The sequence below is a fragment of the Brugia malayi genome (assembly GCF_000002995.4).
Source record: "Brugia malayi strain FR3 genome assembly, contig: Bm_v4_Chr3_scaffold_001, whole genome shotgun sequence".
Lineage (NCBI taxonomy): Eukaryota > Metazoa > Nematoda > Chromadorea > Rhabditida > Onchocercidae > Brugia > Brugia malayi.
Genome location: NW_025062477.1, coordinates 10,668,877 through 10,696,356, shown reverse-complemented (window position 1 = coordinate 10,696,356; position 27,480 = coordinate 10,668,877). Strand labels below are relative to the sequence as shown.

Below are 27,480 nucleotides of genomic sequence, written 5' to 3'. Positions count from 1 at the left end.
TTAATAAATTTCATTCATTCAAATAAATGAAATTATTTACAGTCCTATGAATACTCCAACAACAATGACAACAACAACAATAAAACCAACAACAATACCAACAACACTACCAACAACACTACCAACAACACCAACAACACTACCAACAACACTACCAACAACACCAACAACACCACCAACAACACTACCAACAACAACAACAACACCAACAACAATACCAACAACACCAACAACACCACCAATAACAACACCAACAACACCACCAACAACACCACCAACAACAACACCAACAACAATACCAACAACACCAACAACACCAACAACACCACCAACAACACTACCAACAACACCAACAACACCACCAACAACACCAACAACACTACCAACAACAACAACAATGACAACAATGACAACGACTACTACTACTACTCAAGGAAAGATAATTCAGTTAAACTGTAATAATGATAACGAAATATTATCATTTACTCATTCCAGTGATAATTATATCCAATCAGTGAATGATAAGGATGTAAATGAAATTGTTAAAAGTAATGAAAGTCAATTTGTTATACTATCAAGAAATTTACAATTATCAGATGATAGTAGCAATACCAAATCTTATCAATTTACTGATAAAATAAATTCATCACATATTGAACCATTAAATATTAATTCATCATATACAATGGAAAAATTGGATGAAAAACGAGAAAATGAAAGAGTATATGAATATTTGTTACGATTAAATGAAGTAAGAAAGTAAGTTCTTTTTTTTTGTTACTAATTTTAAATTTTGATAATTTTTGTAATAGTTTATTAAATTAATTAAAAGATGTAGAAAAAAGTTTTTTTTTTTAATTTTGAAGAATTTAACTTAATAATCTAAGAATATTTAATTTAAATTGTTGAGTGTTTAATTTATTTTAATACAATGTATTATTTTATAATTAATATTGCTATTATTCATTTCAAAAAAAAAAAAAAAAAAAGGAAAAAAAAATAGAAATATTATTAATAAATGTTATTAGGAAGAAATTACCCTTAAAAAATTTTTGATGTTTTGTCCTTTTTTTTTCTTTATTTCATATAAATTTTAATGATTTATGTTAAAAAATTTGCCAATATTTCATTTGCTCATACATATCTAAAAAGATTGTTAAAATAATTTTAAAAATTTGTTGTAACTTTCCTTTTTCTTCAATTCACTACTTTTAATTATTATTTTCCTTTTTATTAATTTTTCTTTTTTCAATTACTTTAACTAATTTGAAATAACTTTTCAATTACTTTAACTAATTTGAAATAACTTTTCAATTACTTTAACTAATTTGAAATAACTTTTCAATTATTTTAACTAATTTAAAATAACTACAAAAATAATTAATTTCAATATATTATAGTTGGTTGAAAGAATGTCTTCAATTAGATAATATTGCAAATGAAATGGAATTTGAGCATAATTTATCCAACGGTGTATTGCTAGCTCGTCTTGCTCATACATTTGCGCCACATATTGTACCGTTGTCAAAAATTTTTGACATTGATCAGGTTATAATTAATTAATTAACTAATTATATTTATTAAAAAAAAATTATAGAATATATTAACAAAATTATATAATTGATCAATTGATTTATCATTTTTTTTTTCCATTTTCTTTCAAAACAAAAAATCTTTTTATTTCTTTTCTTTTTTTTTTTTTTTTTACTTTTATCAGAATAATTATTTGCATAAAATTTTTATTAGTTCAAAATTTTTGAAATTATTTTAAGAATTATAATTTACAAATTTTTAGAATTATTTCAATACAAATGGACAAATTTGCTGTTATCGTCACACTGATAATATTAGTTTATGGAAAGATGCAATAAGAAGTATTCATTTTCCTGAGGTTTTTATTATGCTAATTATTATTTTTAATTTAAATTATTTTTTGAAAACTTTTTATTTATTCTTTTATTTCAATAAAGATTATAATTTGAGTAACTTAATAAGATTATAATTGAGTTCTTTTTTTTTTTTTTTTTTTTTTTTTGTTAGAATAATTATAATAAATTTATATTGAATCTAAAATGCATTAATAATTTATTAGTTATAATTGATTATCATTTCGAATTAGTAATTATTCCATTTGTTATCTATCTAATTATAGCAATTATTGCTCTTATTATTTTTATTTTTTTTAATTATTTTTTTTTGAAATATATTTTTTTAATTATTACAAATTTTTTAGGTTTTAATTCCGGATACTGTAGATATTTATGAAGGTCGTAATATAAAAACAGTATTTAGCTTATTTGCGCTTGCTAAATATTTACATCGAATGCATCGTGGACCATCTATTCGACGTGAAGAAAACGTTGAATTTTCACGTAAGTTTGTATTATTCGAAATATTGTAACGTTTTTTTTTTTTTTAATATATCAAAATAATTCCAAAATTAGTAAAATATAAAAGTTTTATTAAATATATCAGAGTAATTCCAAAATTAATAAAATGTAAAAGTTTTATTAAATATATCAGAGTAATTCCAAAATTAATAAAATGTAAAACTTTTATTAAATATATCAAAATAATTCCAAAATTAATGTTTTATTACAGTTTTCTAAAATAATGTTAATAAAATTATATTCAAAGGCATAAAATATAAATTAAAAAGAATTTTAATTTATTTATTATCAATCTTAAATTTCATAAAATTTTATTGCTATTAAAACTTGAATAATCATTTTTTACATCTCATTAAACCATCATCTATAATTATCAAATTTTTTAAAAATGACAAACTTTTTTGCAGAATAAATTTTTTCATCAAAGAAAAAAGCGAATAATAATAATGAATTGAAAAATTCAAGTAGTTAATTTGAAATGAAAGCTAAATTTTAGCAATTATTTTTAATGTATTATTCTCAAATCAATGAAAATGAAAGTATCTTATTGAAGTTTTAACATATATTTTAATTAATTTCAATAAATTACTCATTCATACTTTTTTTTCTGATTAAAATTTAAATTAAAATTTTTCTCTTTGCTTCATTCCAGTATTTGTTTTATTTTTATTTTGAATTTTTTTTTTTTTTTGTTTACAGCAATGACGTTAAATGACGTACGTGAACGCTTAAAAAATAGTGATTTATCATTATTTGGTAATATTGATGAAATTTTGGCTACAATACCTGTTAATTTGAATGATACAAATATTGAAGCTATAATGCAATTAAACAATAGCATTAATGATAAGGTAAAAAAAAAAAAAAAAAAGTAGCAAACTTTTTTTTTTTACGTCAAACGTCAAAATGATATTAGCTTTACGTGTCAGAATGGCATTATAGTTTGAAAATGATAAGAGTGATATGAGATAGTTTTAAATTAAATACTGATGATAAGAATTAGCATAATAAACAGTCTTTATTACATTTAATTAATATTAATTCTTGCTTAATTTATATCATATTTAAATTAAAGCATTATTATTATCTTCAAAAATTTCAATTTTTTTTATTAAAATTCATTTTTTTTTTAATTTTTTATTTATTGTAATTTTTTTTAATTATAATTTTTAGATAAATTCTTAAAATTTTTTTTTATTCAAATTAATTATTTCTATTTTAGGTTATCTTATTGAAATGTTTGAAATGTTTTGATACAAATATTTCATATGTAAATGATTTATTTATTGATCGATATCAAGAAGAACTTATAAATCAACGAAAGATATTAGGCATAAATGAATTTTTAAATTGTAAACAAATTCAAGCAGCGATCAACAAAGTTAATTGTATGTTTATTCGATTCTTAAATTATTAAATTTGTTTTACATAACATTTCTTTATATAAATTATCATATATAAATATTGAATTATCAAATTATCAATTCAAATTGTTAAAAACCTTTAAATAAATCAATAGAGAATAGTTTCAAATATCAAAATATAATAAATAAAAAAAAAATAAAAAAAAAAAAAAAAAAAAAAAAAAAAAAAAAAAAAAAAAAAAAAAATTAAAATAAATAAATTATTAAAATTTTAAAAATTCTTTATATAAATTTATCATATATAAATATTAAATTATCAAATTATCAATTCAAATTATTAAAAATCTTTAAATAAATCAATAGAGAATAGTTGCAAAGATATCAAATTATCAAATATATAAATATTAAATTATCAAATTATCATTTTGTATGATTATGATACTTTAAAATTTTTGATTAATTCCTCCTTTATACCTAAATTATAAATGTTAATTTTATATGTAATTTTAAATTTAATTTGTATTATAAGTAATACAGTGTTAGATGATAGTATAAATGATAAGATTTTAACTAAATATTATAATTATATTTAAAATTTTACAATTTTAATTCATAATTGACAATTTATTAATCAAATCTGTAAGTTTCTTTTACTGAACTTTTTTGTTTTCTCATTTTTGAATTTAATTATTCAATTAATATAGGAATAATTCATTTAATTTTATCCCAAAATGTTTTCTTCTTATTTTAACTTTTCTTTTTTTTTTAATGTTTGCCTTTTTTTTCAAAAAAAAAAAACAAATTTTAGTAAATTCTATTTCATAGGTAAGAAAAAATCAAAATTGCAATTAAAATTTCAATGGAAAAAAAATTTAAATTTAAATTTAATTTTAGTCCAAAGCATCAACGACAATTAAAAAAATTAATTCAGACATAATGCAATAATAATATTTAATTTAAATTTATATTTTATCTTATTATATATTATTGAGTTCTATTGAAAGAAAAAAGAAAATAGAAAGTTTAAATTATTTATTTTATCATCCATTTAAATTATTTATTTATTACTAAATCATTTAAGTTTAAATTTTTAATGGCGAATATATTTTTTTTTTCTCGCAGTTTAAATGAAATATAAATTTGATGTTAACATTAAATTTTGTACGGAACGATAAAAAAAGATAATAAATAAAGATAAAAAATTTTTTAATTAAAAAAATAATTCGCTTATCAAATAAAAAAATGTTAGAATGGATAAATTTTATTATTAAAGTGCTAAAATATTTTAAAGTAATAAATTTAATTAAAAATTTTATAAAATCGACAAAACACAACAAATTTGCAATTATTTAAATAAATTAAAATATTTGCTCAAAAAAAAAAAAAAAACACAATAATTTAGTGCTAAATGGTCACTTGTGTATTATTATGTTTTTTTTTTTTCTTTTTTAAATTAAACAATTAAGTAATATATATAGAAAATTTAATTCAATAATTTATTAAATAATTTATTTAAATATTAACTAATTTTTCATATTCTAAAAACGAAAAAATTAATTTAAATATTAGACGAAGAAAAAATGAATTTTTTTTTTTTTTAAAGATATATTTCAAAAAAAAAAAATTTAATTTTTAATTAAAAAAAAATATTTTTCAGTGGAAAAAATACATTTGGCATGTGAAAATAATAATTGCAATGATTTATTAATGATAATTTGTAATTTGGATGATTTTAAAATGGAATATATTTCATTTTATATGTATGCATTGAAAAATTATTCACCGTTGACAATGGCGGAAGTGGACAAGGTCATTCGAAAGGTCAACCAAAATGTAGCAATTGCAATTATTAAATCACAAGATAGTATGTAAATTTTAATTTTTGTTAATTTTTGCCCTCTTATTATTATATAATTTGTTGTGGAAATTCATTACTGAAAATTTGTAATTGAAAATGGAATTAGAATATATAAAACTTAAAAAGAGATTTGTATTATTAATTGAAGAAAAAAATATGTTATTAATTAAAAAAAAAAGAAATTGCAGAAATATTCAAATATTGAAAATATATAAATCAAATGAACGCATTATTAATAATTCGTTTATTTCTTTCTCTCAAATATTTATTTATTTTAAATCTGATAAAATAATATTAAAATATATTAAAATAATTAATTGTATGTATCAAGCTGATATCATTATCATATCACTGTAAGATTTGTTGGACTTATCGAGAAAAAAGAGTTTAATCATATCAATGTATAATTTAATTAAAAATCCTAATCACATACATCAATTAGTATCCTTATCATATCACTGCAATTTTATTAGATTTATCAAAAAAAAAAAAAAGTGCCAGAACAAATTTGATAAATATGAATTGTTTATTTTAATAAATTTAATGCTTCGAAATCTTCAAAAAAAAAATCAATTTCTTTCTTTCGAATGTTTATTTATTTTAAATTCGATAAAATAATATTAAAATATATTAATATAATTAATTGTATGTATCAAACTGATATCTTTATCATATCACTGCAATTTTAGTTAGAATTATCAAAAAAAAAAAAGTGAGAGAACAGATTTGATATTATGATTTATTTATTTATGATAAATTTAATGCTTTAAAATATTTAAAAAAAAATCAATAATAATTTTAAACTGTTTAAAAATTTATCAAATTTTAGCACTTCATTTAAATTTATTTCTTCTGGATGATAAAAAAGATAAAGCAAAAAAATTATTGCTTACATCATGGAATAGTATTATACAAAATATTTCATTGTCAGAATTTATTGCTCGTTTAACAGAGGAAATTATTATACGAAAGAAAAAATGGGTAATTTTTTTTTTTTTGTAAATTAAAAAAATTTTTAAATTTGAATATGTAAACAAATATTAAAGGAAAAAAAAAGCAAATTACTGTTAAAATATTTTTTTTTTTAAATTAAAAATATCGAAATATTATTATTTTCTTAACTTATTTTTGCTAATTAATTTTTTTTTTTTTTGTAATTTTATTAGGAATCGAATATAAATGAAAGAAATGATGAATATTTACGAGAACGATTTAATGATGGTGAATTATTTATAAATGTTGATAATGAAAAAATAATTTATGATAAGCCGAACAAAATTATTAAATGGATGTTAACAAGAGAGGAAATTGAGGTAATACATCGAGAGTCGAGAATTTCTATCATTTCAATTTCAGTCATTTATAATTTTTTGTCGTTGAGATTATCAAATATAACATAATTGAAGGAAAATCAAATAAGATATTTTTTTTTAAATTTTATCTTAAATTTTAAAATTTGTATTTAAGAAATTTAAAATTAAACCTCGGAATTTAGACTTGCAATAAGATATTTGCACCTTAATTATGTGAAATAATAATAATCTGAAATAATCGAGTTGTAGTAAACTGAAATTTAGGTAAATATTATTACCTAAATTTGTGTTAGATTATTTCTTATTTAAATTAGATCAAATATTTGTATCCATAAGTAATTAAAATAATAAGTGAAATAATTGTCGAAAATTCTTTTTGCTCAAAGAAAGAAATCCAAAAAAAGTTTTGGCTAAATTTATCGATTTGTTGCAGGATATCAGCACAATGATAAATGATAAGGATGACATGGATCAGAAAGATGGAAATGATAATGAAATGAAATTGGAGAAAGCAGCAACCAAAATTCAACAATGGTGGAAAAAACGATTATTCTCGAAAAATTTCGAAGAATTGAGTAATAATAATGATAACAATAATAATAAATAATAATAGCAATAACAATAATGATAACATTAATAGTAATAATATTGATAATAATAATATAATATAATAATAAATATTGGCAATAATAATAATATTAATAAAAAATAACAAATAATATCAATAATAATAAATAATAAGCTAATAAGATTCACCAATGGTCGAGCAGTAAATAAAAATTTAGATGGCATTGATTAAAAAAAATATATAAATGGAAGTAGAAATAAAAATTAAAATTGAAATGTGAAATTAAAACTGATCGAAAAAAGTTCAAATGTAATTATTATAGGATTGAAAATGATAAGACGATGAATCATAAAACGAAATATAATTATGAGTAATACAAAAATTTTAATGTTACATTTAAAAAAAGCGAAAAGAAAAAAAAAAATGTTCGAAATGAAAAGAAATACGGAAAACCGGAAAATAACAAGAGGAAAAATATTTAGCAAAAAAAAAAATTACATTTTTTATTTTTATTTTTTGTTTTTCAATAGAAATATCTGATAAGCCATCTCTTCGAGTAGTACGACAATTTATTTCATTGTTATTGCATACACAAAATGATGAAACAGAAAACGAAGGTAATCATTTTTCTAAAAAAAATTTTTAATATTTAAAATTTAAGTTGTGAAAAAAATTTTTCAAGAAAATTGAAATTTTATCAGTTTATATTCAGAAGAAAATTTTATAAATAAATCTTTTAATATAATTATTAATAAATTGAAACGAATTAAAATTAAAAGTATTAAATTAATAAGTTAAAAAAAAATTAATAATTAATAATAATAGTAATAATTTATAGAATTGAAAAAAAATCGATTATATGCAACAAAATTAATTAATGCAAATGAATATTTGAAAGAGAAAATGATGGATTTGGATGAGAAAATTGTTCAAATATCCGCCAACAAAATTCAATTTCAAGTAAATGTTTCATTAACTTTTCCAAATTACTTTTTAAACTAAAATTTAGAATTAAAAAAAAAATTTATTTGATTTTAATTTTGATAAAAAGTAAACTTTTGAGATATTTGATGAATGTTAAAAAAAATTTTTGAAATTTAAATAAATTATTTTAAAAAAATATTTCATTTTTTTTTTTGCAAATTTTTATTTTTTCAATTAATTATAGGAATTACGAAGTTTATTGAAAAATATTCGTATGGAAGCAAACGATTATATAGCATATGATAAGCCATTATCAGTTAGTGATAAAAATGATATAACGATGAAACTTTATGAAATTATTTTTTTCCATTTACAAACAAAACCGCAATATTTTGTTAAATTGATGGGTAAATATAGCAATAACCCAAATGGTAGGTAGGGTTTAAAATATAATAGGAAGGAATGAAATCAAATTTAATTTTAATTTCTTTTTTTTTTTTTGAAAACTATCAAATGCTAAAAATTTTCAAAAATAAATTTGCATTTAATAATTGAATAATTAAAACAAAGAATTAAGCAAATGTGACAATTTCTTTTTATTTTGTAAATAAATTATAATAAAAAAATTTTCATTCGAAAGATATAAATATTTTAAGAAAAAAAAATTTGAGTTAAAATCGATTTTTTAAAGAATTAGAATAGATTTTATATAAAAATAATTTTTAAATGGTTTAATTTAATTTAAGAAAAAATAATTTTTTTTTTCTTCTTTTTTGTTATATTTAAATTTGTTATAAAAAAATTAAATTTTTAGATTAATTTACATATACATTTTTTTTTTTTTTTTTTTTTTAGAAAGATTAAATAGCTGTTTATTGATAAATAAATATTAAAATAAAGAATTTAAATGAAAATTTAAAAAGATTTAATTTTTTAATATTTATTTTTCAGGATTGTCGGATTTATTTCGAAAATCCGTTTTACCTGTTTACAGTTACGGAATGAGCAATCCTGAAATGTCATTATTAGCTTTATTATTAGCGAAATATTTGCATGAAGAAATAAAACAATTAAATAATCCAATCGATTTCCGGAATAATTCATCCACTGTTATTTTACAAATACTAATGGAGTGGATATTTCATTTTCATTTTTCTAATTTTAAATTTTTATTTAAATTTTTGAATTTTTAGATTATGGTACTTAATTAAAAAGGTAGAAATTTTTTTTTTTTTTTTTTTTTTAGAAATTTAGAAAAAGTAACAACAATATATGCCCAAAAAAATATGTATTTGATATTTAATACAAATTTATTTTTCTACACTACAAATAGTAATAATTAATATCATAAAATTTATTTCATTTTAGTAATTTAATTCAATCAAATTAAATTAAATTCAGTTTTACACTTACAAAAGCAAATTTAAATCGAATAGCATATGTAATAGAAATGAAATAATTCAAAATCATTGCAAAAATAAAATTAGTAAAACATTGAAATTTTTATGTTTAATTATTTAAGCATTATAAAATTTAAAAAAAAAAAAAATGAGTTATTTATATAAATGAAATTAGAAATGTCAAACTTTTTTATAATAATTAAGAATAATTGAATTATCATTTCTTTTTTTCCTTTAATCTTAAATATTATCAAATTTTAATACTAATAAAATGATAGTTTTTTTTTTCTCCTTTTCTAAAAATTATAATTAATCATTTATTTTTCTATAATTAATTAATCAATCATTTGTTAATTATAATTAATCTTTTTTTTTGTGTTTTTTTTAGCATTAAAATTTAAAAAATGAAAATTTTAGATTATATGGTAAAATGGAGCTACAACAGCAACAAATAGCAGAATTAAATCAAAATTTAAATAATATCAATTATTATGAACAATATTTTAATCTTAATCCAATAAATCTTTTCGAATCAATAACTGGCAGTAAAACAACAAATATTAATAAAGCAATGGAAAATGCTATAGTAAACAAAATTTTTAATAATAGTAAACAATTTCTCATTCATTGGGCTATTGCTTATGCTCAAATTATCTTTACAAAAACCTTCAAATATCCGTAAGTATTACAAAAAAAAAAAAATTAAATTAAAATTATTTTTTTTTTTTCATTTTGATTTTTAAACTTTTATTAAATAGTCAAAATTTTTTTGTAAAAAAAAAAAAAAAAAGATGTGTTAATGAAATAATATTAAATTAATAAATGAAAAGAAATATTGATAGAGAATGAAAATATCATATGAAAATTATCATAAGGAATAATTTTTATTAAAATAAATCAAAAATTTTTCTGTAATCAAAATTGGGAAATTAATTTGCAATGAATTATATTTTAAATAAGAAATTTTTAATAAAACCAAAAAGTGAATTTTTTTTTTCCTTCTAATATATTATCAATAATTATAATATAATTATAAATTTTAAAATAATTTTTAGGCAAAAAATAAAGCTTACATTATTAATTAAATTTTTAAAAATTTTTTTAATGTTATAATTATTTTAATTAATTTCATTTTTAGTAATATATTAAATTTATTTTTCTTTTATCACATTTTTTTCGTTTTTTTTTTTTAGTGATATCATACGATATATAGCGATATCAGCAAGAAATAACTTGAAGAAGCATTTTCCAACTCAATCTGATAGTACCATTATTCAGGTTCATTTAATTTTTTAATTTTTAAATTTAATTTTAATATGATAGTGGAAATTGTTGTAGAATAATAAATACTTGGAAAGAAAAAATCGGAATTTCTGATCTTATAATATGAAATTTTGGCTTCATAGTGTGAAGATTCAGAATCTTTGGATTTATTATGTGAAGATTCAATTTTTTTGGCCTTATGATATTGTGATTCAGAATCTTTAATCTTATGGTATAAAGATTCAGAATCTTTAATCTTATGGTATAAAGATTCAGAATCTTTAATCTTATGGTATAAAGATTCAGAATCTTTGGATTTGTTATGTGAAGATTTAATTTTTTGGCCTTATGATATTGTGATTCAGAATCTTTAATCTTATGGTATAAAGATTCAGAATCTTTAATCTTATGGTATAAAGATTCAGAATCTTTGGATTTGTTATGTGAAGATTTAATTTTTTGGCCTCATGATATTGTGATTCAGAATCTTTAATCTTATGGTATGAAGATTCAGAATCTCTAATCTCATGGATGATGATTCAGAATCTTTAATCTTATGGTATGAAGATTCAGAATCTCTAATCTCATGGATGATGATTCAGAATCTTTAATCTTATGATATGAAGATTCAGAATCTTGGATGATTTTATAAATTAAATTGCACTAATGATTTCATCACATTTCACTGACAAAATTTCTGACTGAATAATTATTTTGCAATTATTAGTATCACTAATTCTAATCAACTTTATTAAATTAGGAAGTGATAATTAATTAATTTTAATCGCTTATTACAATCACTAATTAACATTTTTTTTTTTTTTTTTTACAAAAAAAGAAACTAATTCTGTTAATTCATAGATTTGTAGCATTCAATATTTTTAGATAATACTCAAGAGAAAATGAAAAGAAAAAATAAAGTAAATTTAATTTGTCGTTAATTAATGATTGTAACAAGAGTTAGTTTTTTTAAAACTTAAAAAAAAAACAGAGTCTTTGATTCTATGATGTAAAGATTCAAAATGTTTGATTTTATATCAGATAGGATAAATTGATAGAATTATCAGGTAGATAGGATAAATTGATAGAATTATCAGGTAGATAGGATAAATTGATAGAATTATCAGGTAGATAGGATAAATTGATAGAATTATCAGGTAGATAGGATAAATTGATAGAATTATCAGGTAGATAGGATAAATTGATAGAATTATCAGGTAGATAGGATAAATTGATAGAATTATCAGGTAGATAGGATAGGATAAATTGATAGAATTATCAGGTAGATAGGATAAATTGATAGAATTATCAGGTAGATAGGATAAATTGATAGAATTATCAGGTAGATAGGATAAATTGATAGAATTATCAGGTAGATAGGATAAATTGATAGAATTATCAGGTAGATAGGATAAATTGATAGAATTATCAGGTAGAATAGGATAAATTGATAGAATTATCAGGTAGATAGGATAAATTGATAGAATTATCAGGTAGATAGGATAAATTGATAGAATTATCAGGTAGATAGGATAAATTGATAGAATTATCAGGTAGATAGGATAAATTGATAGAATATCAGGTAGATAGGATAAATTGATAGAATTATCAGGTAGATAGGATAAATTGATAGAATTATCAGGTAGATAGGATAGGATAAATTGATAGAATTATCAGGTAGATAGGATAGATATTGATAGAATTATCAGGTAGATAGGATAAATTGATAGAATTATCAGTATAGATAGGATAAATTGATAGAATTATCAGGTAGATAGGATAAATTGATAGAATTATCAGTAGAATAAGGATAAATTGATAGAATTATCAGGTTAGATAGGATAAATTGATAGAATTATCAGGTAGATAGGATAAATTGATAGAATTATCAGGTAGATAGGATAAATTGATAGAATTATCAGGTAGATAGGATAGGATAAATTGATAGAATTATCAGGTAGATAGGATAGGATAAATTGATAGAATTATCAGGTAGATAGGATAGGATAAATTGATAGAAATAAAGGTAAAATTTCAGGTAATTAATGCATGGCTCTACAATGGCTGTTGGATGAAAGTAATTACTGCTAGCGAAAGTTTAAATATGATAAGCGAAATTGGAAAAGTTAATGAATATAAAACTTTAGCAATTCGTAAAGTAATTAGCAAATTTATCGAATATAGTATTTTAAATTTTGGTGTAAGTATTTCATTTCCTTTTTTTTAACATTAAAAAATAAATTCCATTTATCAATTAATTAGTACCAAAAATTCCAGAAATTTTATGACAATAATAAACAATAAAGTCTACTGGTGTAATATTGAATTTGAAATTTTGAAGTAAGCTAAAAAATTTTTATCACAAAATTTCAAAATTAATTCTATTTGACTGGAAAGCTAAAAATAAGCTAACCGTGAAAGTAAGATTTATTGTTTATGAATTTTTTATTTATATTTATCAATAAAACTGATAATATTATTGTAGTTTAGTAGAGCTAATGCTTTCTAATAATTATAGATCGAAAAAAAAAATTTGTTTTTTAATTTTTATATTTAAGTACAAAAAATTATGAATTAATATATAATTTTTCATATTTTGCATTTGAATATAAAGAAATTAATAGAAAAATTAAATTTATATTTTCTATTTGTGTATATGAAATATTATGAATAACAATTTTTGAAGAAATTATTTCTTTTTTAAGTAAACAATTCTTCGTACTATTACCTTTGGATATTAATATCAAATGTTAATATAAAATGTTAAATATCTACAAAATGCTTGAAATAATGATTTTTTTATATAAAATTTAACAAAAATTTTTTTTCCTTTTTTTTTTCAGATTTTTTCTTTTTTTTTTCAGTATAGCACTGAAAAATATTGGTTAAATTCATTGAATGATGCTATCACAAAAATTAATACTATTTCAAAGTAAGCATTTTAAATAATTTATTAATTATTCTGATCAAAAAAAAAAAAAAAAAATGAAAAAAGAAAATCACAAATATTAATTTAGTCTTTGAAAAATGATTAATAATTTAATCTTTATTTTATGGAATATTTTATACAAACAAATTTTAATTTGATTCAATATTAATATCTCTTGCAAATTTTTATAATTAATTTTTAAAATTTAAGTTGTTATAATTTAGTTGCTTAAAAAAGATGATGAATATTAATTAGTCTTCGAAAATTTTTTGTTTTCTTCATCAGTAATTTAATTTTTATTTTATGGAATATTTTATGTAAACAAATTTAATTTAATTAAATACTAATATGTTTTTTGCAAATTGTCACAATTAATATTTAAGATTTAAATTATTATAATTTAAATAATTTTTATATTTATTTGTTTACATTTTAATTCTTTTTTTTTTCTCTCATTATTTTTATTTTAGATTACATTTTATTAAATTTATAATGCAAAATCCACCGTGCAGTATTGATGATGAAAAATGGAAGAAATATGAATCATACAGGCCTATCCTTCATCTAACAATGTGTCAACTACATGTCACCCTTCAAAAGTTTCAAAATGATGTCAACGAGGTTTGTTGTGCAAATATTGACGAAGATATATGCATAAAATGAATATTATTTGAAAATAATTTTAATAAAAAAGTTTGAATTCAAAATAATTTTTCTTTCCTTTTTTTTTTTAACTCTAATTTTATATTACAACAGTAATTAATAATTTAATTAATTCATTGTAACTATTAAATAATTCAATTAATTCATTGTAACTATTAAATAATTTAATTAATTCATTGTTACTATTAAAAAATAATAATAATAATTAATCGTAATCATTAATCAAATATAGTAATAATTTACTATTCTAGCAGTAGAATATATAAAATGAGAATTTAATTGTATGAAAAATTATTTATTACAATTTGTTTATTTGTTTGTTTGTTTATTTGCAATAATATTATCAACAAAATTAATTACAAAAAAAAAAGATAATAATTGATTAATTTATCAGATAATTTCAAAAAATTCACAATTGAGTCAGTTTATTGCTAATGTATTATCATTACCGATTGATAATATAAAACAATATGTGACACTTCATTTGCATCCTTTTACATCAAATGAAACTGATAATTACGATGAAATATTCCGAAGGTTATAAAATTTTTTTTTTTTTTTCATTTTTTATTATCAATAAAATAATTAGTAAGTGATAAATTTAATTCTAGAAAAATTTTTTTACTTTTCATTTTTTTTTTTAAAAAAAAATAATTATTGACGAAATTTTTTTTCAAAAATTAATTATTAATAATTGATTTTTTTTCTCAAATTATTTAATAATTTGATTAAAATTTTATTTCACTTTAACAAAATATTTATCCAATTCTTTAACTCAATTCCTATTTTTTCTCTCTTGTTTTAATTTTTCCCCTTTTTTTTCTACCCAGAACGATGCAATATGTGGAAAATTGCTTGTTAAGTGGTTGCCCGGGTAATAATTTAACACAACTTCTTGCTCATCATACACTTCAGAAAGAAGAGGAAATTTTTCGAAAATTTTTACATCGAAATAATAATAATCAACATATAAAGTAAGTATTGATAATATTATTTTTAAATTTATCTCATAATTTTTGCATTTAATTAATTAATTAATTAATTAGCTGATCAATTAATTGTTTTATTCATTTGCTTATTCTATTATATAATTTTTGTATTTTATATATTTATTTAATTAATAATGAGTGAAATAATCTGATGAAAAAAAAAAATGAGTGAAAAAGATTGTTCACTTATTTACTTATTTATTTACCTATTTATCTATTATTTATTTATTTACATATTTATCTATTATTTATTTACTAATTTGTCTATTACTTATTTATTTGTAGAATTTATTTATTATCAATTAATTAATTTATTATTCATTGACTAACTTATTTATTAATAGGCATTATTACAAAACATACTTTACTGATATTACAGTTTAAGCGTAAAATTTCTTGCAGTGATAAGTAAAGTAAATAATTGATGTATTAGATATTAAGAGGAAAAAAAAACACAAATAATGTCAAAATAATTTAAATTTCATTTTATATTAATATGAACTAATTTTAATTATTATAATAAACTCAAAATTGATACTAATTTAATATAATTCATTAATATTTATCTAATGCAATTATGTTTTATTACAAACGATGCGCTATATAATATAATAATTAATATTCCTATTAATGTATTAATTTAATTAAATGTTTAATTTCTGGGATCAAAATTTGAATACAGTTTTTTTGTTTTCAAGTATTTGATTAAAAATTATTTAAGGCTAACATTGGATGAGACAAAATGCCATATTATTCGTCAGTTGAGCACATTAGAGAAGGCTAAACGAGTAACATCAATAAATAATTATCAAAGTATTGTCACAGCTATCGCTAAGGTTTATTTACAATAATAATTATTATTTTTCCTTTTTTTTTTTTTTTTCTATTTTTTATTTTCATCAAAACTATATTTAATAATTTAAAAAAAAAGAATTGAAGTTATTAAAAAAAAAAATCATAAAATGAATTATTTGATAATCAAAAAAATATATATCAGTTTGAAATGAAAAAGAATAATTTCGTAAATTGATAAAAAAATACATAATTTTATTGTACAAAACAGTTACTATCATTCTTTCTTTCATTTATTTTAATGAAAAATAAAAATATGTTAAATTTATTATAATTAATTAAATAGAAATAGTAATTAAAAAATGCACACATCAAATAATCAATATTATTTAAGTGGAAAAATAAAATTTAGCATACATTTCAGGAAATTAACAAAACGGATGAATATCGTAAAATTCGTCAAATCGATTTGATAACAATGCGTAAATTAGTGTCAGAGCTTGAAAAAACTCAATTGGATTATCAGAAACGTTTGGAACGATATGCAAAATTATTTGAAAAAATTTAAATGATTAAAGATATCATTAAATATTAAATTTCATTTTTAAAGTTTATCAATTCTCTCAAATTGTTACTTTTTCGTTTTATTATAAAAATATTATTGTAGAAATACCAGCCGAAAGTAAATTTACGAAATGCTATATTAAAATTGAAATTAAATTTAACATTTTATTTTTGTTGCGAAATATTTTAAACAGTTTTATTTTTCTTTTTTGTCTAAGTTAACAAGCGAAAAAATGCTAATGTCATATCATAACCTTTTTAGATGAATTGTAATTTGCCATTTTTGGATTGTTTTTTAATTATTCATTGTTATGCTATGATTAATTCAGTTTATTCAAACTGATTTAATTTTAAACTTCTAATATGATACATTTCATGGTATTAATCAGTACCATACATAAAACTCGAAATGAAGATTAATTAAATTATTAATTCACGTTTCATTTCCATATTCTTCCACTTCTTCTGCTAAAAAAAGTATTAAAATTAGGTAAATTATTATTAAATTACTTTCAGATGAAATAAAACCCAAGAAATCTGAAAAATGGTCATATTTAATTTAATTATATTAAGCATGAATAAAAAAGAAAAAAGAGATCCATCTCAACTATAATATATGAAAAATTGTAAAAAAAAAAATGATCAAATTTTTAAAAATGACATAATTGATTCAAACAGGATCACTCATTGGTTATATTCTTTGACTAACTAATCAACCCAATCAATCAATTAATAACTTTAAAAAGAAAAAACGAAAAAAAAAAAAACAAAAATTTCAAATGATACTGGAAAATGAAAGCTTGTTTAATGCTAAATGAAAGTTTGTGTAGAAGTGTATTACTTTGAAATTACTTGTAAACAACATTACTTGTTGTTAACAAGTAATTTCACAGTACACGTATGATTAGGTGAGAATGACATCTAACATTTGATAAATATTAATCAATAAATATTAACAATTAAATTTCTAATTCGCTGCACTTTAATAGTAAAAAAAAGAAAAGAATATATTGCCAAAATCTAAATCATCATAAAAGATTTTTTTTTATAGTAATCAATTCACATTTATTCTGGCTTTAATATTTGAGATATTCCCATCTCCAATTTTTTTTCTTTTATCAAATTTTCAAAAATTTACAAAACTTCTTATGACATATTAGACCTTTTTTTTTCAAATTCCGTTAAGTCGATATCATATTCCTAAAAATCATTCTTATTTTTCGATGCATTTCTATCGTAGTAGTTTGTTTGCTTAGCATATTTGTCATCTTGTTGAAATTTAAAATTTAAATGTAACATTGAAGTGTACCATGTAAAAAGAATACAGCTTTATGTGTTGACATATATAAAAAAAAAAAAAAAAAAAAATTTCACAGTGTCAGTAAATAAGGGTCATTTATACAAAATCAAACTAATTCAATATTGAAGCAAAAATACAGGATTATTTCTTAGCAACTGATGGTAGAGAGAGACAAAAAATAAAAAATAAAAATAAAAAGGTTGACAAAATTGTGTGCACATGCAGTACCACCACTTTATAGAGAAATCGGCGTATGCCTACAATTTGTACATAAAAAAACAAAAAAGCAAAAAAAAAAAGAGAAAGCCAAATAAGAAAAATTCTTTTTTACCCATATTGCCATTTCCCTACTAAAAAAAAAAAAAGAAAAAAAGCTGATAACCTATAATAAAGAAATTATGTGACGTAGAATTTATCCAAATAAATGGATGGACTTTACAATCTTATTATTATTATTCAAATTTGTAGCTCAAATAATAAAAAATTTCTTCATTAAGTGCACTTCTCCATCAATGATCATAAATTGAAATCGACAAAAGTTACTTTTTTCGTTTCCATAAGCAAAAAAAAGAGAGAGAAAAAAACTCACCTCTCCTTATTCTTTCTATTACTCTTTAATCTTAGAATGCAGTGCTATTGCTGAAGAGAGAAAATAATCAAATATATGTTCAGTCAAAATCAAACTACTGCAGAAAAATAAAAAAGTGAAGAAGAATAATTGCAGCTTCTATTATTATCATATCTTTTTGTAAAATGGAAATATTTTACAAATATAATAGTCCACCAAAATTTGAATTTACATAACTCAAGATAAATCCCTTCCTTTTCTTTTTTCTCTCCCTCCCTTTTCATAAAAAAAAGGAAAAAAAGCATCCCTAACCTCGTACGATTATGAAAGAATTATTGACCTACAGAGCATAAACATACACACACACACACACACACACACACACACACACACACACAAGCACAAACACACCCATACAGAGAACGATCAGCCCCACATTTTCCCTTCTCCTCTTAAAACAAAAAAGGAAAAGAAAAACAAACGTTCAGCTGAACCAGTTATCAAATTTCAAAAGAGGTTTGGAAGATTAGGAAATACAGAGAACCAAAAAAGAACCATAAAAAAATTGGATGTAAGATAGCGTGAAGATAAGACAAAAAAAAAAAAAACGTAAAGAAAAGCATAATTTGGAAATATTCTGATCTGATGAAGATGATAAACAGCATTCCTGACATACTTTTTAAACATCCAAAAATAATTCTGCACTTATTCATCGAAAATAGCATTGAAAAACTTTCCAGAAAATCAAGCTAATTATCGTTAAAGAAAAAGAAAATGATTGAGATAGGATGGAAAAGGGAGGACTAGCAATAAAAATGTTTTATAGCTCATTCTTTGCTTTTTCTAATGATGAAATTTTCGAAAAAAGGATGGTAAAAGAGAAGAGAAAAAATTTTGGCTACATAATGGGGAAGTGTGTAGAAGTGTTTCGCCGTCCTTTCAATGAGCAAACCAATATCAAAACACACATCCTAAATCCGTTGGATCTTTTCGGAGACAATCACCGGATTATTCTTACGAATTTCTTCTCTCTCCATTGTTTTGTAATCAAAGGAACAACCATGCGCTGTATCATAACGATGCTCACCGCAGTATAAGCCACCACAACGACAGACGAAACCTACAAAAATATCATCATTTATAATTAATCTCTTATAATTGTAATAATTGTAAAAGATCGATGGTGAATGTTACAGAGCTAGCAACAATTTGATTGCCACATTTTATGATATTATATTTTTGTGAGAACTTTTTCCGTCAATCCACCTTACTTTGACAAAGAACTGACATTCCATTTTGCAAAATGTCCGTCTCAGAGCAAAGTGCAAAGTTCTTCCTCTCTAATTTCCGTTTCTTCTTTTTTTTTTGTCTTTATTTCACCGAATAAAACAATCAATAAACTCAAAATGAACAACCAAAAAAAGAAGAAAAAAATGAACAATATCTATTAGAATCAAATTCTGAAATAATCTGAAAATACCAGTAAGGCCGACACGTTTCTTGCAAACATGACAACGATTGGCTTTCTTCGGAACCGGCTGACCTTCGTTACTCAAAGTTATCGAATCAGGAGCTACTGCAGTATCAAGGCTTGCCACAGAGCTAAAAATGAATAAAATACACATTTAATACTGAACAAATGTACCAATATATATGCAATAACAGAATTATGGCGAGATATGTTATCACACACCACTGAATGTCGTCAGATACTGCTCAGGTGCTCCAGATAGATTTTTTAAATTCAATTTTCAAATCAACCTTTTGCAAAACTTCAAAAATTACTTTCCTCATAAGAAAGACATTTAAGATGAGCCCACGAACAAACAAATAATTCTGAATTGTACCAAAGTTCTGCTACTTTTTCTTCAATTACTAAAACTTATTAATGTGCACCTTTTCAACAACTTCGATGCTTAATACACTAAAACCCAGTGTCTCGTCATCAAATCCGGAAATCGGATGAATTGTCTTCATGAGAACTTTACGCATACTTCTTTAAATATTAACAACCGGGTGGAAATTTCTAATTAATTATTAAGGATTTTAGTCCATTTTATATAAATTTATTTTATCTTAAACAAAGTCCATGCCACTAAAACGCTTCCAACTGAAGGTCTGTTACCTTTGCTAAATGATCTACCTTATTATAAAATTCATGTAAAGAAATGTATGGAAAAGTAATCAAACCTAGATGTAGAAAGGACACCAGAGCAAGTACCCGACGAAGACGCCGTGATACCACCCGCTGCTTCCACAGCCGCTGCTACTGATTCTAGTTGGGCAGTCATATCTTCTGAGGATTTTGCGGCCTGCGAACAGGAAACCTGAAGTAATCCCTTAACCAAAATCCTCAAACTATCAAAACCAATTTATCTAATTCATTCGTGAAATTTCCTTTTTTTTTGCCTTCGGGTTGCTACGATACTGAAAAATTTATGTTAAACCTAAAGAATATTTTTTTGCCAGCGGACAAATCCATAAAAGCGCAGCAGATGATATCAGAGATAATAGAGAGGAATGTCATCCTAAATATAATGAAATCATTTAGGGAAAAAGTTCTGAAGCATAATGTATAAACCTAATTAGCAGACCCTTTTTTTCCATTATTTATGTTTCACATAAATCGTTTTTTTTTTTTTTTTAAAAAAAGGTTTTCTCGGTTTTTTTTAACACTTACCGTCGACTGATTTCATGATCAATTAAATAACTGAATTTTTGGAATCAAATATTTCAATAATTCAACTTTACTTAAACAAATCTTAATTTCCACAGAAGATAGTGAAATGAAGAATGAAATACAATAAAAATTGCGATACTTACCTCCCTAAGCTTTTCGGCAATAATCACCGTTGATGACGTGGCAGCAGTATTATCAGCGTTACACGTTGTGTTGCTAATAGTACTTGATGTAGCTGTAACTGTATTAGCACCCGAATTAACAACAGCTGGTAACGGTGGACTTACACGTGCTGTAGTATCCTGTTTACGTTTCACATAATCTTTGTAACATTTCGAGCATAAGCCTTCGGTAGATGGTGAACCGAAGAAACCACAACCCGCACGGCATAACGTTGTCGTCTGTTGTTGATTTTCCATAGCTCTTCCACTTTACCTATCGACTCACGTATAATTCCTATTTACGTGGAAGCCGATAATTAGCTTGCTCGTTAAAAACTGAAAATAAAACATTTCGATTAATACCCAAGAAAAAAAAAAAACGAACAAAATTGAAGAGATAACAAACAATCAAGTGCACAATATAATTTCTATTTGTGCATACCACAATTATGTCAAAAACAATTAACTACGAATAGTTTTACAAAAAAAAAATACAAAGAGCCTATTTCTTAGTGTCCGTTTGCAATATTCGCATAACAAATGAATGATCCAATATTTGCAATAATATCAATCATACAAATAATGTAAAATTTAACAACTTAATCTCTCTCTCTCTCTCATTTTATCTTTCTCTGATTTCCCTCCCCTCCCGAAAAAAAAGCTAAATCATTCTCTTTTATCTGAAGGAAATAAAATTTTTCTTCCCTTATGTGAAAAGAACAATGACTCATTTACCCGCATTCTCCCTGTATAACAAAACTAAATATACATAAAACGTATGATAAAACGAAGCATTACACACACACACCTACGTAGAATGTTTGTAATTTCCATGCAAACATTTGAAATGCATATGATAAAACTGACATATTATACAATGATAACTGCTCAATATATTGAAGTTAACAAAAAAAAAAAATCAATAGGGTCACAATTACTAGAGTTAATTTCATTGAATTTCATCTCATTACATTTGTAAATACAGGAAAAAATCTTTTCAAGCTATATCATATTATTACGATCAAATCTTCTGATATCGATATGATAAATCTATTACAGTACAAATAATAGTACAATGATAGCGCAAATTAATCTGCCGTGAACGATCAATGATAACGAAAAAAAAGATGCAGCAATGCATCACCGATAAATTGTAAAGTGCTAAACCTGTGGATGCTTTTTAAAGTAAACAAAATTATTTTTCTAATTTCTATTACTGTTCTCATTTGAAACGAAAGAGAAAGTAAATTAATTCTTTGTTGTTCTTGTTTATTGTTTACTGATAAAATAGTAAACATCATCGATCATACATTCGCGCAAACAAACATATGATATGAGTACAGATCAAGCAGCATACATACACACATACAACACAAGCATACGTGTATACAATATATATACCAGCATACATACACATACAGATAAGTATGGATTAAGCAACATACACATACATACATACACAAATATAGACAGGCAAACACACAGTAGAGAAAACAAGTAGAAAAGAAAAGCAAATACCAATAGTAATTACTCGATAATTTGTGATGTTATTATCATCGATCAATTAATTTTACTCATTCTTATCGCGGAATATATCAAAAATAAAGTAAAATATGAGTAACACAATAGAAATTTATTCAATTTAAAATTCTCCTACTAATACCACTTCCTGCTGCTTTACACAGTAATTATAGAAGCTATTCCAAATATTATTTAAAAAAGGACGAAATTTTAACAACTACAGTCATAACTATTTAACACACATATCACATCCCGACAGTTCTCGAAGAATAGCTAAAACCAAATTCAGAAATCAAGAAAAATATTCCTAATCTACATATTACACATATGTATGTATGTATGTACTTATACATACACACACATACTCACATACAAGCACTCACACACATACACACACCCCAATAGTATATAATGAAACCAAATGGGCCTACTACATCTCGCATACATTCTGCCAGCCGACCAACCACCCAATCAACCAACCAACTGGCCAAACAGTAGGCAGACGGGCGGAGACATACATTAACAGACAGACAGACACAGCACAGAAAGAGAAAGAGGGAAAGAGATGGCCAAATAAACAGATCGAAGGAAAGGTCGATAACCGGTTATAGACAGTCGATGGTAGCACCACCCTCTCTACTACCTGAACACCAATGCTCACTCACATACACACACATGCACTCACATACACACACACTACATGCAGTTGCATGCACGTACTTGCTCACAGGTCTGCATGCATGTCATGTTCTGATGTGCATCACATAGGCACACGTACACACATACATAAGGGCCCACTCGTATACGTCATTTGCACGTACACAACTTACGCGAACACACACAGACACACATGCATCCACATAAGCCACATATACACTCATATCTGCACGTACATACACACAAACTTGTATTTGCATGTACACACACGTCTTGCACGTACCTGTAGGTACACCCATACTTGCACGTGCGTACACCTACACACGTACACATACATACACATACACACACACACACACATACATTGATATAAAAACAGGCAAAGTGTGCGGCTAATGCTTGATGACGCATAAAGCAAGCAGTCGACAATTTTACACAATCGATTGGAACCATTCACTGAGAGAAGGAAAAAGATTGCAAGAAGAAATGAATGGGAAAATTGAGGGAGGGGCGGGGAATATTCCGGGAAATATTCCAGACGGGGAAAGAAAAATCTTTTCAACGAAATGTAAAATTAACTAGCAACTCGTCCTGCTGAATTGAAATCATAAAATTCATATTTATACAAATATATTTTAATTTTAAGTAATAATTATTTAGAAAAAAGTAAAAAAAAAAAAGTAAAAAGAGAAAAAAGCAAAAACGAATTATTTAGAAAGAATTTTTCTTCGAAAAATGAAATTAATTCATTTCTTGAAATTTAAATAAAGCAAAAAAAAAAAAATGCAAATTTGTTAATATTCAAATTAGCAATGTAATTTCATATCAAAAAAACACACACACAATGAATTATATAGAATAAATCAATAAGTGATAGAATGATGTATTAGAATAAAATATTTTATGATTGGGATAATAGTTGAGATGATAATATTGATAATAAAGATGATATTGATAACAATAATAATAATGTAATTGTTATAATTATTATTATTGATAATTGGAATTGATAATGGCAATAATAATATGATAATGGACAAAGAAATATATCACATTATATTCACAACAATCTTCACAAATTTATTATTTTAACAACTGAATGCATAGAATAATGATAATGACATTGATAATGATGATGATATTGATAATTAAATTATCATTCCTAAATCAATAAGGCTTCATTTTCTTGCTTACGTATACATTTACGTGTACATGCATATACTGCGTACATTTGTGTGTGTGTGTATGTGTGTGTGTGTGTGTGTGTGTGTGTGTGTGTGTGTGTGTGTGTGTGTGTGTGTGTGTGTGTGTGTGTGTGTGTGTGTGTGTGTGTGTGTGTGTGTGTGCATATATGTATGTGTGTATGTATGATTGATTTCAAAAACGATGAATGAATGATTGATAATAGGAATGATAACTGTCATACGTAATATGACGTCAAGCCCGTATATCACGTAGCAGTCGTATTACATCACAGCTTATTTCAACTTTTTGAAAGTCTTATCATACTTAAAACACACTGAAGAATTTATACGACACACACATACATACATACATACACACACATACACATACACATACATACATACATATACACACATACACATACATTTATATATACACACAAATACACATACGATGATGAAATAGAATTTTGAAACAAAAATGTTTAAAAGAGCGAAGATTAATAAGTAATCCATCTGCTGTTGGTTGGCGATGATGATATCATTATCATTTATCACTATCACTATCACCATCATCATTATTATTATTATTATTATTAGATTGAAATAGTCAGTAATTTTATGAAATCTTACAATATCAGAAAAAAAAATATCAAATTTGCTATTCTGTAATACAAACAATTTAAATGTAAGTTTGAAAACAAACCGCTCACCGTTTATGTGATTGTGAAAATGACACTGTAAAATGAATTGAGTGTAATAAGTAAATACATTTGAAATGAAAAATTTATTTATAAAAAAAAAAAAAAAAATGAAGAAAACGAAAATAAAAAATAAGTTCAAAATAAGAAAAACAAAGTTAACAAACGAACAAATTTGATCAAACTGATTTATTTAATTTTAATTTTTAATTCCGATTATTATTATTATTATTGTTATTAAATGGTAAGAATAAAAATAATAATAATAAAGTTAAGAATTAAATACCAATTAATTACTTAAACTTTTTGTTTAAAATGGAAAGAAAAGCAAAAAAAAAAAAAAAAAGTGTGAAGAAAGCAAAGTAAAACAAATGCTACAACAAATAAATATTTTAATAAATGTTATTTTGGTGATTGTATTATATCAAAGAAATTCTAAAACTTTTTTTTTTCTTGAAATAATGCATGGAAAAATGCTTTTTTTTTTTCTATTCATTTCATCTTATTTTCATTTTCCTTTATTTTTCGTTATTTTTAAACTTTAATGAAAGACTGAAAGATGAAGGAATAATAGCATTCAATTAGGGAATAAAATTAATAAAATTTTAATGATTTAAAAATTATCTTATCACTAGATTATTATCATGATTTTCCTGTTCTGTTTTTGTTTTTTTTTTTTTAAATTTAAATTAACTAATTATTTATTTATGAGTAATAAAAGTTACCTAATTTTAATTTATTTCATTGCTTATTTATTGTTATTTTTATACGAATTTTATTGATAATATTTTTTTATAAATTTTATTTAAATTATTTTAGTAAGCAAAAAAAAAAAAGTAAAATAATAATAGTAATATATCAAATTTCATGTGAAAAAGGAAGAAAAAAAAAAAAGGAAAGAAAAGAAGAGAGAGGGAAAAAAGAAAGAGGAAGCAAAATCTTAAATTTGTCAATCATTTTAATAAAATTATCATCAATGGAATGGAGAGAGAGAGAAAAAATGAGGGGGGAAGAGAAAAAAGGGAAAAAGAGGAAATAGATAATAAATAGGAAGTAGGAAGTAAGAGGAAAATGAATGAATTAAGAGAAATGAATGAAAAAGATTTGATAGATAGTGTAAACAAAACAGGATGATAATGATTAGTGACAATGTGAAAAAAAAAAGAAAGAAAAAGGAAAAATAAAAAAGAAAGTGAAAAGGATGAAGAAGGAAAAAAAAAGAATGGAAAGGAATTGAAAGGAAAGGAAAAAGAAAAGAAAAGGAGGAAATTTTTTATTTTAATATTAGTATTATTAAATATGTCTTTTTTAATATATGTTATTAAGTAAACAGAGAAATATTTTAGTAAATATAACAAAAAAAAAAGAAATAAAAGGAATGAAAAGAAAAAAAAGAGATGAAAAAATTAAATGAGAGAAAAAGAAAATGAGAAAAAAAAAGATTGTGAGAAAAAGGAAATGAATGAAAATAAACTAAAAATAAAATAATATAGAAAGCAAACATATATGTGAGGGAGAGAGAGAGAGAGATGGAAAAAGAAAAAAAAAAAGAAATGCTCAAAGTGTCTTTATAGTAAATAAAAAGAATTTTTTTTAAAAAAAAAGTACAAATTTTTATGTTAGCATTTAATGCATTTTCTCTTTCTCTCTCTCTCTGCCTCTTTCTCTCTCCCTCTCTCTCTCTCTCTTTC

At 22.6% G+C, this 27,480-nt stretch overlaps 2 protein-coding genes and 1 further gene across 3 annotated transcripts; 2 read left to right on the top strand and 1 right to left on the bottom strand.

Moving 5' to 3' along the window:
* Nucleotides 1-46: 46 nt before the first annotated feature.
* On the top strand, nucleotides 47-17,021 carry Bma-pes-7 (Uncharacterized protein; the record flags this gene model as incomplete). The annotated part of the gene is made up of 23 exons (XM_043080796.1): nucleotides 47-759; nucleotides 1,401-1,548; nucleotides 1,796-1,891; nucleotides 2,234-2,372; nucleotides 3,090-3,241; nucleotides 3,613-3,778; nucleotides 5,412-5,618; nucleotides 6,442-6,593; nucleotides 6,779-6,925; nucleotides 7,359-7,500; nucleotides 8,024-8,110; nucleotides 8,332-8,453; nucleotides 8,662-8,848; nucleotides 9,369-9,549; nucleotides 10,235-10,495; nucleotides 11,011-11,095; nucleotides 13,119-13,280; nucleotides 13,945-14,012; nucleotides 14,480-14,630; nucleotides 15,067-15,209; nucleotides 15,503-15,646; nucleotides 16,383-16,497; nucleotides 16,878-17,021. The coding sequence occupies 23 exons, from the start codon at nucleotides 47-49 to the stop codon at nucleotides 17,019-17,021; spliced, it is 3,912 nt and encodes a 1,303-aa protein (XP_042936730.1).
* A 2,835-nt stretch (nucleotides 17,022-19,856) lies between these two features.
* On the bottom strand, nucleotides 19,857-21,984 carry Bm3516 (AN1-like Zinc finger family protein; the record flags this gene model as incomplete). Its single annotated transcript, XM_001902754.2, has 4 exons — nucleotides 19,857-20,005; nucleotides 20,366-20,487; nucleotides 21,076-21,212; nucleotides 21,709-21,984. 4 exons carry the CDS (start codon nucleotides 21,982-21,984, stop codon nucleotides 19,857-19,859), a joined length of 684 nt encoding a protein of 227 aa, XP_001902789.1.
* Nucleotides 21,985-27,288: 5,304 nt separating this feature from the next.
* Bm15634 lies at nucleotides 27,289-27,480 on the top strand. The gene has a single exon (XR_006228014.1). The product of XR_006228014.1 is annotated as a pre-microRNA Bm15634 (primary transcript).